The 12,374-nt window shown below is 43.9% G+C and overlaps 1 protein-coding gene across 1 annotated transcript in view; it reads right to left on the reverse strand.

The window, feature by feature from the left end:
- Positions 1-12,374, reverse strand: part of cspg4ba (chondroitin sulfate proteoglycan 4ba) — a 145,657-nt gene that overhangs the window by 99,519 nt on the left and 33,764 nt on the right. Inside the window, exons 4-5 of the mRNA XM_068032903.1 lie at positions 1,038-1,511; positions 595-771 (exon numbers count right to left, since the gene is read on the reverse strand). Coding sequence (XP_067889004.1) covers positions 595-771; positions 1,038-1,511 — 651 coding nt within the window. The remainder of the gene's footprint in view (positions 1-594; positions 772-1,037; positions 1,512-12,374) is intronic.

Below are 12,374 nucleotides of genomic sequence, written 5' to 3' on the forward strand. Positions count from 1 at the left end.
CTCTGTTTCCAGAGCTCCTTTACTTCTCCTCGCACTTCAATACTGCACAAACATGTGCTCTGCAAGGCTACTTCCATGATCTTCCTATGTGCGATTTCCCCCCACCATGCCTTTTGAACCTGTGGAACAATTGAGCCCTCTGTGATCTCACTGCTACCAACTTGTACTTTAAATGCTGCGGGTATCACATCATCTCTACACCCTTTGAGCAACATCATGGAAGATCATCTAGTAAGCTACTGATTTTTTTTTGTATTTATTATGATTGTACACACCCGCCAGAGCTGGCGGGCAGCCATAAAGACAGGGCTAAATTGTGGCGAGTCGAAGAGACTTAGTAGTTGGCAGGAAAAAAGACAGAGGCGCAAGGGGAGAGCCAACTGTGCAACAGCCCCAACAAACAAATTTCTCTGCAGCACCTGTGGAAGAGCCTGTCACTCCAGAATTGGCCTTTATAGCCACTCCAGGCGCTGCTTCACAAACCACTGACCACCTCCAGGCGCGTACCCATTGTCTCTCGAGATAAGGAGGCCCAAAAGAAAGAAAAAGAAACACACATTTACCTTTATAAATATCAAAACATGATTAACTTACTTTGAATATTTTGTTTGTGATGATGATGGGGGACTCATCATTCACTGATGTAATATTAATAAAAACAGTCCAAAACAAACTCTCTTTTCTCAGTTGGGTATCATTGATCACTATAGAGAAGTTGTCCTGGAGACTCTCGCTGTCATCATGAACATAGTAAATAAATTCCTGTTCAACCTAAAAGGTGAAGTAAGTGGTATAAAAAATTATTAATATACATGGATTCTCAAAATTTTCATTTGTCATATGAATTTGAAACTACATTTTTCAAGTAGGAGATGAATTGCTTTCACTTAGAACTGTAGCCAAGATAGTCTTATTTATGCATCTGGCTGACAAAACACCATCTTATGGGAAAAACAAAACAAAATCATTAAGCATACAGAAAATTCTACATTGAATTATTAGAATGAAAAAAAAAAATTGAAACATTTTCACACTACCTGTTGTCTAGTAAATGAGAAGAGTGGTAGACCAGGAAAACGGGAGTTCTCTATATGTCCGTGTTTTGGTTTTTCTACGACTGAATATTCAAAATTAAGCTCTGAGAAGTGCGAACTTGCAACTTTTATAAAATCCTCTGTCAATGCCTTAGATGCACCTTCCTTGATAGTAAAGTTATGTACTTCCACTGGGATCAGCCTTGGAATAATATCAATCAGGATTACAATTCCGGACAGTTCTACTACTCCATTAATAATATCCACAGTAAAGCTGTCCCTTATCTGGTTTGCTCTCACTTGCATATACTGAATGTTGCCATCATTTAGGTCTTGTTGTGTGAAGTACTGAACTGGTTTATGTTCTGTTCCAATATAGTACCCTTCTGCTTCAGTAAAGCTACGTATGTAGCCATAAGCCGGTGCAATTTTCACTTTATAAATTATTTCAGATGGCAGATTGTCCTCATGCATCACCTGAAAGAAACAAGGCATAGCAATAGAGGTGACATATGTAGTGCCCAGACCAGCAACATATCTGAAATAGGGAAAAACTCTCATGCCTGGAATTTCTCCATGTGTTCTCCCAATCATCCACTATAAATTCAATGTAGACTCTGGTGAACTGGCTTGAAGTTACGACAGGCGATCCCGACGCCGGTGCAGAAGTTTCAGCCTCAGTGTCAAAAAATCCCAACAAATTCATTTGTCATTATTTTCCTTGTACAAAGGCAAGCAGGGAAAGAGTACATTCTCTGGTTGGAGAGCCAGTGTCGAGGGATTATTTAAAATTGGCACAAGGATAGTGAAAAGTGCCTTTAATATCAAGCATTGTTAGAGTTTGGATTTCTTTACAGCGAGCTGTAAAGGAAGAGACAAGTGCTTCTTTTAAGTGAAGAGCCAATAAAGATTCAAAGCAGAGAAGGAAACAGATCTGTAGGGAGAGCAGGGCAATGGGATTAGTTTTGGGTTGCTCTAGCAAAGCTCTGGCACAAATACAATGAGATGATGGGAATTCTCTAGCGCATTAAACTTTTATGGTCTCAAGTAATTACATTTTCAATCTGCTAATGAGTGGAAGCAAAAAACCTGAAAATAGGCTACTACTTGCTAAGAATTTAGCTTGCAAATTGACCTCTATAAGCTCAGCAGTGAAGTCAGGCACTTACAAAATAGCTCTACCTTGCACAGACTCGGTGCCAACTCACAGACACTTCTTCCTACCTCCCTCTGGACCATGACCCCACCACCGAACATCAAGCTACTGTCCACAGGACTGTCACTGACCTCATCTCCTCTGGAGATCTTCCCTTTACAGCTTCCAACCTCATAGTCCCGTAATCCCGGACAGCCCGCTTCTACCTCCTTCCCAAAATCCACAAACAGGGCTGTTGTGGTAAACCCATTGTGTCAGCCTGCTCCTGCCCCACTGAACTTATTTCTTCCCATCTTGACTCTATCTTTTCTCCACTGGTCCAGTCTCTTCCCACCTACATCCGTGACTCTTCTGATGCCCTACGTCATTTTGACAATTTCCAGTTTCCTGGCCCCAACCGCCTCCTCTTCACTATGGACGTCCAATCTCTCTACACCTCCATCCCACACCAGGACGGTTTGAGGGTTCTCTGCTTCTTCCTTGAACAGAGGCCCAACCAGTCCCCATCCACCTCCACCCTCCTCCGCCTGGCTGAACTTGTTCTCACATTGAACAAATTCTCCTTCAACTCCACTCACTTCCTTCAAGTAAAAGGTGTTGCTATGGGTACCCGCATGGGTCCTAGTTATGCCTGTCTTTTTGTGGGACATGTTGAGCATTCTTTGTTCCAGTCCTACTCAGGCCCCCTCCCCCAACTCTTTTTCCGGTACATTGATGACTGTATTGGCACTGTTTCCTGCTCCCACCCCGAACTGGAAAACTATCAATTTTGCTTCTAATTTCCACCCTTCTCTCACTTTTACATGGTCCATCTCTGACACTTCCCTTCCCTGACTTCTCTGTCTCCATCTCTGGGGATAGGTTGTCTACTAATATCCATTATAAGCCCACTGACACCCTGCCTCCTGTAAGGACTCCATTGCATTCTCCCAGTTTCTCCGTCTCCGACGCATCTGCTCTGATGATGCTACCTTCCATGACAATGCTTCTGATATGTCTTCTTTTTTCCTCAACCGAGGATTCCCCCCCACCGTGGTTGACAGGGCCCTCAACCGTGTCCAGCCCATTTCCCGCACCTCTACCCTCACCCCTCCCCCTCCCTCCCAGAACCGTGACAGGGTTCCCCTTGTCCTCACTTTCCACCCCATCAGCCTCCATATCCAAAGGATCATCCTCCGCCATTTCCCCCACCTCCAGCGTGATGCCCCTACCAAACGCATCTTCCTCGCCCTTCCCCTGTCAGCATTCCGAAGGGATCGTGCCCTCTGCAACACCCTGGTCCACTCCTCCATTACCCCCACCACCTCGTTCCCTTCCCAAGGCACCTTCCCCTGCAATGGCAGGAGGTGTAATACCTGTCCATTTACCTCCTCTCTCCTCACTATCCCAGGCCCCAAACACTCCTTTCAGGTGAAGCAGCGATTTACTTGTACTTCTTTCAATGTAGTATACTGTATTCGCTGCTCACAATGTGGTCTCCTCTACATTGGGGAGACCAAACGCAGACTGAGTGACCGCTTTGTGGAACACCTCCACTCAGTACCCACTGTTTTTTTTCATGTTTGTGCTTGCTGCTGTTCAGTCTTCAGTCCGTCAACACCCGATCTGTACTAATGCTTTGTCTTTCAACACATCATTAACATATTGTTTGCCTTTGCTCCATGACCTTCTGGTCAGCTATTCTGTGGCCTTGTCCAATCTACACCTTCTCCTTAGTTATCTCTTGCCCCACCCCCGCTTACTTGCTTATAACCTTTGACATTTCTAATATTTGCCAGTTCCGAAGAAGGGTCACTGACCTGAAACGTTAACTCTGCTTCTCTCTCCACAGATGCTGCCAGACCTGCTGAGTATTTCCAGCATTTCTTGTTTTTATTTCAGATTTCCAGCATCCGCAGTATTTTGCTTTTATTCACAAAATAGCAGTTGAGACAAGGGGCTGAACTTTACTGACGTCGGGGGTCGTGGTGGGGGGAGGGCAGAAAATGCCTCCGGGAGAGGCCTGCCACGGGCCTCAATGCTGGGAAGGCCCAGCCCCATATTGCTGGCGGTGGTGAGGCCTCATGACAGGTCCCCCTTTGCTTGGTGACAGCATCACCATTTAAATATATTAATGTAAATCAAAGAATTACTGATTTACCTGGTCCCGCTGGCCGCCCCGTTCCGATATCGTGATCAGTGGCCAGCACTCCCGCGCTGTCCGATCTCCGAACAGTGATGTAAGGTGGAACACTGGTGGGGGCGGGGGGGGGGGGGGGGGGAGCAGGTAAGTTCCTCAGTGCAGGTGGCAGGGTGGGGGGGGGAAAGAGAGCAGGCCAAACTAATTTCATTGATCTAGGGGGTTGTGGAGAGGGGTAAAGATTAAAGTTTGCAAGTTTGTGAACTTTGGGGGTGAGGAAGGTCAAGTGCACAAGGTAAGTATTTTGGGAGGGTGAGGGCAAGGAATGAATTGTTTAGTCATGGGGGGGGTGGGGTGATGGTGGGAGAGGGGCTTGAATATTTTATTAGATTTAATTTAAATTTGTAATGTCAAACTTTTAACATTCAAATTAAATGCAAGGACTTGAAGCCCTTTAAAAACATTGCCAGGGACAGAGCGGCTGCCCCCTCCACGTCATCGGTGGGGGGGTGTCTGCCCCAGCCATGTAAATGAGTTGCCGCGTTTAATATTGCAGCGGCACCGCCGAGTAAAGCCTGCGTGTGCAGGAAGCCATATTTTACGGCCACCGCTGTAATCAGCGACGGCAATATATAATTTAGTCTAAGATCTTAATGATATTAGATTAGATTAGATTAGAGATACAGCACTGAAACAGGCCCTTCGGCCCACCGAGTCTGTGCCAAACATCAACCACCCATTTATACTAATTCTACACTAATCCCATATTCCTACCAAACATCCCCACCTGTCCCTATATTTCCCTACCACCTACCTATACTAGTGACAATTTATAATGGCCAATTTACCTATCAACCTGCAAGTCTTTTGGCTTGTGGGAGGAAACCGGAGCACCCGGAGAAAACCCACGCAGACACAGGGAGAACTTGCAAACTCCACACAGGCAGTACCCGGAATCGAACCCGGGTCCCTGGAGCTGTGAGGCTGCGGTGCTAACCACTGCGCCACTGTGCCGCCCTTTATTATGCTAATAAAAATGGAAACAGAACCTGCAAGTTTGTTCTACCATTTATGCTGCCTTTATCTTGTGGAACTGTTCAAGTATCAGCAGCTGTGTATTGGCCTTAGTTCCCAGTGCTATGAAATCCTCCCTGTTCATAATGCAAGGCAGAATCTACAGAACTGTCAAAACAAAGAACTCTGCATATAATTTGTGACTTTATTTTCTGACTATGAGACCTTCCCCCACTACAGGGGGAATTTCAGTTCAGGTCAGCCATTGTGAGACCACATGCTGACTGGTGCAGTGGGCAAAGTACTTCAGGAAAAGATGGCAACTGGCATCATTGGAGGCTACACTTACATTGCTGCTAGCTTTAGATATCCCAGGAAATCCACTTCTTCAGATGGGTTTCAGTATTTACAAAATGTCTGATATACCTTGCTGCACTGCTGCTAAAACCAGGGTTACTTTAAGCTGCACCACTTCAAGGTAATGTACCATTAGGGAGACTTCATGGTTAATTCTGCTAATGAGGTTTCTCAGACAGAACAGGCTGGGGCACTTTTGTCTAGAAAGAAAAGGCTGCAAGTTGACCTTATAGAGGTCTTTCAAAGTTTTTGAGTTTTGGGTTTGAGAGGGCGGGCATGGAGAAAATGTTTCCATTTGTGGGGGAGTCAAACCTAGAGGCCAGAAAACTAGAGACGAGATAGTCACTAGTAAATCCAATAAAGAATTCAGGATAAACTTCTTTACCTAGAGCACAGTTAAAAATGTGGATTTTTCTGCCACAATAGCAAGTATCTGAGCTAGATAGCAGAGAGGCTTTTAATGGGAAGTTAAATAGGTACATGAGAGAAAAAGGTACAGAAATGTTGAAAATGTGAGATGAAGTAAAGTGGGAGGAGGTTCTTATGGAGCATAAACAGTGGCATAGGCCAGTTGGTACAAACTGCCTGTTTCTGTGCTGTAAATTCTGTATAACAAACTTTTGCTGTCTATAGAACCATACCCTTGAATAACACCGGAACATTCACAGCAGCAGTTTGAAGAACCTCAGTCATGGGCTTAATAAAAACAAAGAACAGGAATAATGATCCACTGTACAAGGGAAAATGTGATGCACATCCGAATGAAAAGTCACATTCTTACAAACACAAAAAACCCGCACACTCTACAAAAACGGAGTAACTTGGAAGGAGGAAAGAAAATAAATTGGTAAAACTCAATTTTGAAATGAGATTTGGCTCTAGTTTTTAAGAATAGCATGTTTCAGATGCCAGTAATTTTTTTTAAATGCCACTGACTGCAGCGCAAGTATTTAATGGCCAGTAATCATCTCCAGATTAATACCCAATGGTAGGAGACATTTATAAATGTCAAAATAATTGAAGAAAAAAAAATATTTTAAACATGAAGTTGTAGTTTTAATTAAATTTCTAATTTTTGTTAATACGTTGGATGGGGTTTACAAATGTATTTAAATCTGTAGAATTTTTAAACTAAATCACTTGTTTGTCAGTAATAAATACAGACAAACAAACAAACAAAGGCCAGCACAGCAATTTGGAAAGGAATCTAAGCAGCTATGAGTTGAATTTATAGAGATGTACAAGAAAGTAAATGGTACAAAAAGTTTATTCTGAATATTATCTGACATTAAATTGACAGAGTAGGACAAGGAGGATTCAGATGCAAGCTAGTAAACGGTAAATTTTGAACTGATAACAAGAAATTCTTCTCCACCTAAATGGGCGAACAACATATGGACTAGACTTACGGTTGAAAATGTAGACACAAAAATCCTGCAATCTGTTAAACAACTAGAGGCTGCGATGGGGGAACTTTAGTACCTCTTTGGCTGGATGACCTAAGTTTAATCGAATGATCTTTCTCATTCATAACCATTCAGCACTGTGGGTGTACCTACACCCCAAGGACTGCAGAGGTTCAAGAAGGCAGCTCACCACCACCTCCTCAAGGGCCATAAGGGATGGGCAATAAATGCTGGCATAGCCAGCAAAACCCACATCCCCCAAACAAATTTAAAAACCATCTTGTGAGTTGCATCTGAGCTTACTGTCTACCTAGCACAGGTTAATAAACTTGAATCATTCAGCACAGACCAGCAATCAACACACACTTGGGGGTGGGTGGAGGGGTGGGGTGATGTGGACTTCCTTCTGTGCAATGACCAGTATATTAGGAATTACATTTTATCAGCGAAACAGTTCAGCAATTGAATAGTTTGGGACACTTTGTAGGATCTCGCACTAAGCACAATGTTAATAGCCCCATTTTAAGAATACATAGGAACACAGGAGCAGGAGTAGGCCATTCAGCCCATTGAACCTGCCCCACCATTCAATACAATCATGGTTGATCATCCACTTCAATGCCTTTTTCCCACACTATCCTCATATCCCCTTATGTCATTTGTATTTAGAAATCTGTCAATCGCTGCTTTAAACATACTCAATGACTGAGCTTCCACAGCCCTCTGGGGTACAGAATTCCAAAGATTCACAATCCTCTGAGCAAAGAGATTTCTCCTCATCTCTGTCCTAAGTGGCTTCCCCCTTATTTTGAAATTGTGTCCCCTGGTTCTAGACTCCCCAACCAGGGGAAACATCTTAACTGCATCTACCCTGTCTATCCCTTCAAGTATTTTGTAGGTTTCAATGAGATCACCTCTCATTCTTTGACACTCTCGAGAATACAGACCCAGTTTCCCCAATCTCTCTTCATAGAGAGTCCCATCATCCCGGAAACAAGTCTGGTGAACCTTTGTTGCACTCTCTCTATGGCATAATATCCTTCCTAAGGTAAGGGGACCAAAACTGCACACAGTACTCCAGGTGTGGTCTAACCAGGGTTCTATACAATTGAAAAGAAAAAGAAAGCATTCGTAAGGGCTCGAAAGCTGGGAACAGACGAAGCCCTTGAAGAATATAAAGAAAGTAGGAAGGAACTTAAGCAAGCAGTCAGGAGGGCTAAAAGGGGTCATGAAAAGTCATTGGCAAACAGGATCAAGGAGAACCCCAAGGCTTTTTATATGTATATAAAGAGCAAGAGGGTAGCCAGGGAAAGGGTTGGCTCACTCAAGGACAGAGGAGGGCATCTATGTGTGGTGCCAGAGGAAATGGGCGAGGTACTAAATGAGTACTTTGCATCAGTATTCACCCAAGAGAAGGACTTGGTGGATGATGAGTCTAGGGAAGGGAGTGTAGGTAGTCTGGGTCATGTCGATATCAAAAAGGAGGCGGTGTTGAGCGTCTTGAAAAACATTAAGGTAGATAAGTCCCCAGGGCCTGATGGGATCCACCCCAGAATACTGAGGGAGGCAAGGGAGGAAATTGCTGGGGCCTTTGTAAGAAATCTTTGTATCCTCATTGGCTACAGGTGAGGTCCCAGAGGACTGGAGAATAGCCAATGTTGTTCGTTTGTTTAAGAAGGGTAGCAAGGATAATCCAGGAAATTACAGGCCGGTGAGCCTTATGTCTGTGGTAGGGAAATTATTGGAGAGGATTCTTCGGGACTGGATTTACTCCCATTTGCAAACAAATGGACTTATTAGCGAGAGGCAGCGTGGTTTTGCGAAGGGGAGGTTGTGTCTCACTAACCTGATCGAGTTTTTTGAGAAAGTGACGAAGATGATTGATGAAGGAAGGGCAGTGGATGTTGTCTACATGGACTTCAGTAAAGCCTTTGACAAGGTCCCTCATGGCAGACTGGTACAAAAGGTAAGTCACACGGGATCAGAGGTGAACTGGCAAGATGGATACAGAACTGGCTCAGTCATAGAAGACAGAGGGTAGCAGTGGAAGGGTGCATTTCTAAATGGAGGGATGTGATTAGTGGTGTTCCGCAGGGATCAGTGCTAGGACCATTGCTGTTTGTAGTATATATAAATGATTTGGAGGAAAATGTAACTGGTCTGATGAGCAAGTTTGCAGACGACACAAAGGTCGGTGGAGTTGCGGATAGTGATGAGGATTGTCAGAGGATACAGCAGGATATAGATCTGTTGGAGACTTGGGCGGAGAAATGGCAGATGGAGTTTAATCCGGACAAATTTAGTTTAGTTTAGAGATACAGCACTGAAACAGGCCCTTCGGCCCACCAAGTCTGTGCCGACCATCAACCACCCATTTATACTGTGAGCTGTGGGGCTGGGTGCTAACCACTGCGCCGCCCATAAATGTGAGGTAATGCATTTTGGAAGGTGTAATACAGGTGGGAAGTATACAGTAAATGGCAGAACCTTTAGGAGTATTGACAGGCAGAGAGATCTGGGCGTACAGGTCCACAGATCACTGAAAGTGGCAATGCAGGTGGATAAGGTACTCAAGCAGGCATACGGCATGCTTGCCTTCATCGGTCGGAGCATAGGGTACAAAATTGGCAAGTCATGCTGCAGCTGTACAGAAACTTAGTTAGGCCACACTTGGAATATTGCATACAATTCTGGTCACCACACTACCAGAAGGATGTGGAGGCTTTGGAGAGGGTACAGAAGAGGTTTACCAGGATGTTGCCTGGTCTGGAGGGTATTAGCTATGAGGAGAGGTTGGATAAACTCGGATTGTTTTCACTGGAACGACGGAGGTGGAGGGGCGACACGATAGAGGTTTACAAAGTTGAGTGGCATGGACAGAGTGGACAGTCAGAAGCTTTTTCCCAGGATGGAAAAGTCAGTTACTAGGGGACATAGGTTTAAGGTGCGAGGGGCAAAGTTTAGTGGAGATGTGTGAGGCAAGTTTTTTTTTCACCCAGAGGGTGGTGAGTGCCTGGAAGTTGCTGCTGGGGGAGGTGGTGGAAGCAGGTACAGTAGCGACGTTTAAGAGGCATCTTGACAAATACACGAATAGGTTGGGAATAGAGGGATACAGACCAAGTGCAGAAGGTTTTAGTTTAGACAGGGATCAAGATCGGCGCAGGCTTAGAGGGCCAAATGGCCTGTTCCTGTGCTGTACTGTTCTTTGTTCTTTGAAGTGAGATTTCACCACTCCTGTACTCAAATCTTCTTGTGATAAAGGCTAACATACCATTATCCTTCTTAATTGCTTGCTGCATTTGCATGTTAGCTTTCAGTGCCTTATTGACAAGGACACCCAGGTCCCTTTGTACATCTACACTTTCTAATCTCTTACCATTTAAAAAATACTCTGCACATCTATTCCTCCTACCAAAGTGGACAACCTCATTTTTTCACATTATACTCCATCTGCCACATTCTTGGCCACTCACTAAGTCTGTCCAAATCCCCTTGAAGCCGCTTTGCATCTTCCTCACAACACACATTCCCACCTAATTTTGTGTCATCTGCAAACTTGCAAATATTACATTTGGTCCCCACATCCAAATCATTGATATGTATTGTGAACAGCTGGGGCCCAAGCACTGATCCCTGCGGTGCCCCACTAGTCACAACCTGCCAATGCGAGCATGACCCGTTTATTCCTACTCTCTGCTTTCTGCCTGTTAACCAATCCTTAACCCATTCCAGTATATTACCTTCCATCCCATGTGCATTAATTTTGCAAACCAACCTCCTGTGAGGAACTTTATCAAAAGCCTTCTGAAAATCCAAGTATACAATGTCCACCGACTTCCCTTTATCAATTCCGTTAGTGACATCCTCAAAAGACTCCAAACAGGTTCGTCAAACATGATTTCCCATTCATAAATTCATATTGACTGTGCCAATCAGATCAATATTATCCAAGTGTCCATTTATCACATCCTTTAGAACAGATTCTAGCATTTTCCCAACGACTGATGTTATGCTAACAGGTCTGTAATTCCCGGTTTTCTCTCTACCTCCCTTCTTAAATAGTGGGGTGAGTTTTGCATGCTTCCAATCTGCAGGAGCCACTCCAAAATCTGCAGAATTTTGGAAGATGATCACCAATGCATCCACTATCTCCATAACTACCTCTTTCAACACTCTTGGATGTAGAATATCAGGTCCTGGGGATTTATCAACCTTCAGCCCCATTAATTTCTCCAATATAACCTTCTTACTAATACTAATTTCCTTCAATTCCTCATTCCCCCTGATCCCTTGGATCTCTAATTCTAGGAGATTTCTTGGATCTTCTTCAGTGAAGACAGAAGGAAAGGAGCCTCTCCCTCCCACTTTACTCTGTGCACTCAAATTTATTTATTTTTTTAATTTATAGTTCCCCTCCTTACCAAACTCCCTTCTTGACATACTGTGCCCCCTGGCAGCATGTGCCACTGCCCCCCCCACCCCCCACCGGCAGCATGTGCCACCAACCCCCCACCGGCAGCATGTGCCACCAACCCCCCGCAACCGGCAGCATTCAGTGCAGACAAGCAGCTAAAGATCCATATTCATAAACGGTTACTCTGTTCTCCACAGATGTTGCCTGTCCTGCTGAGTGCTTTCCAGTATTTCCTTCTTTTTTTATTTCAGATTCACAATCTTTTGCTTTCGGAATAAAAACATTTTACACTACTCTCACAGAAACCTGTACCACAGACCTCCAAACAGATGAGCCATTAACAGGGGATCTCTGGACCTCCTTCAGTATTTTAGGTGAAAGCCAGAGAAACAGCATAAATAGTTATTTATGCCATTCCTCCAGGTTTTTCACCAATCTTCCACCAAAATTACAATGGCTGATCAGGGAACCCAGCACAGAAATTCTACCTCATAATTTCAACTAGCTTGAATCTTGTCCTACTCTCTCAATTGAATGTGAAGTAATATTCTGGAATAATCTTTTTTTCCACACTATTTACTCATACATCTCTTTTAAATACTGTAGCTACCATTGGGGGGGGAGGGGGGGGATAAAGTAACTTAAATATGAACAATAGTAAAAAGGACAGACCAATGTCACCCCATTAAAAGTGTACTAATTCAATATCTACACAAAAACCTAAAAATCTAAACAAGACATTAAATTATGTTAAGTTCAAGATATTTTTCAAAATTTTACTGGTTCTAAAAAGGCCACTAATACACCATATAACTTCAGTGCACCAAATAGAGACGCAAATACAACCAGCAATTAAAAAAACACATTCACATAC

This window comes from Heterodontus francisci, chromosome 1, assembly GCF_036365525.1.
Source record: "Heterodontus francisci isolate sHetFra1 chromosome 1, sHetFra1.hap1, whole genome shotgun sequence".
Taxonomy (NCBI): Eukaryota; Metazoa; Chordata; class Chondrichthyes; order Heterodontiformes; family Heterodontidae; genus Heterodontus; species Heterodontus francisci.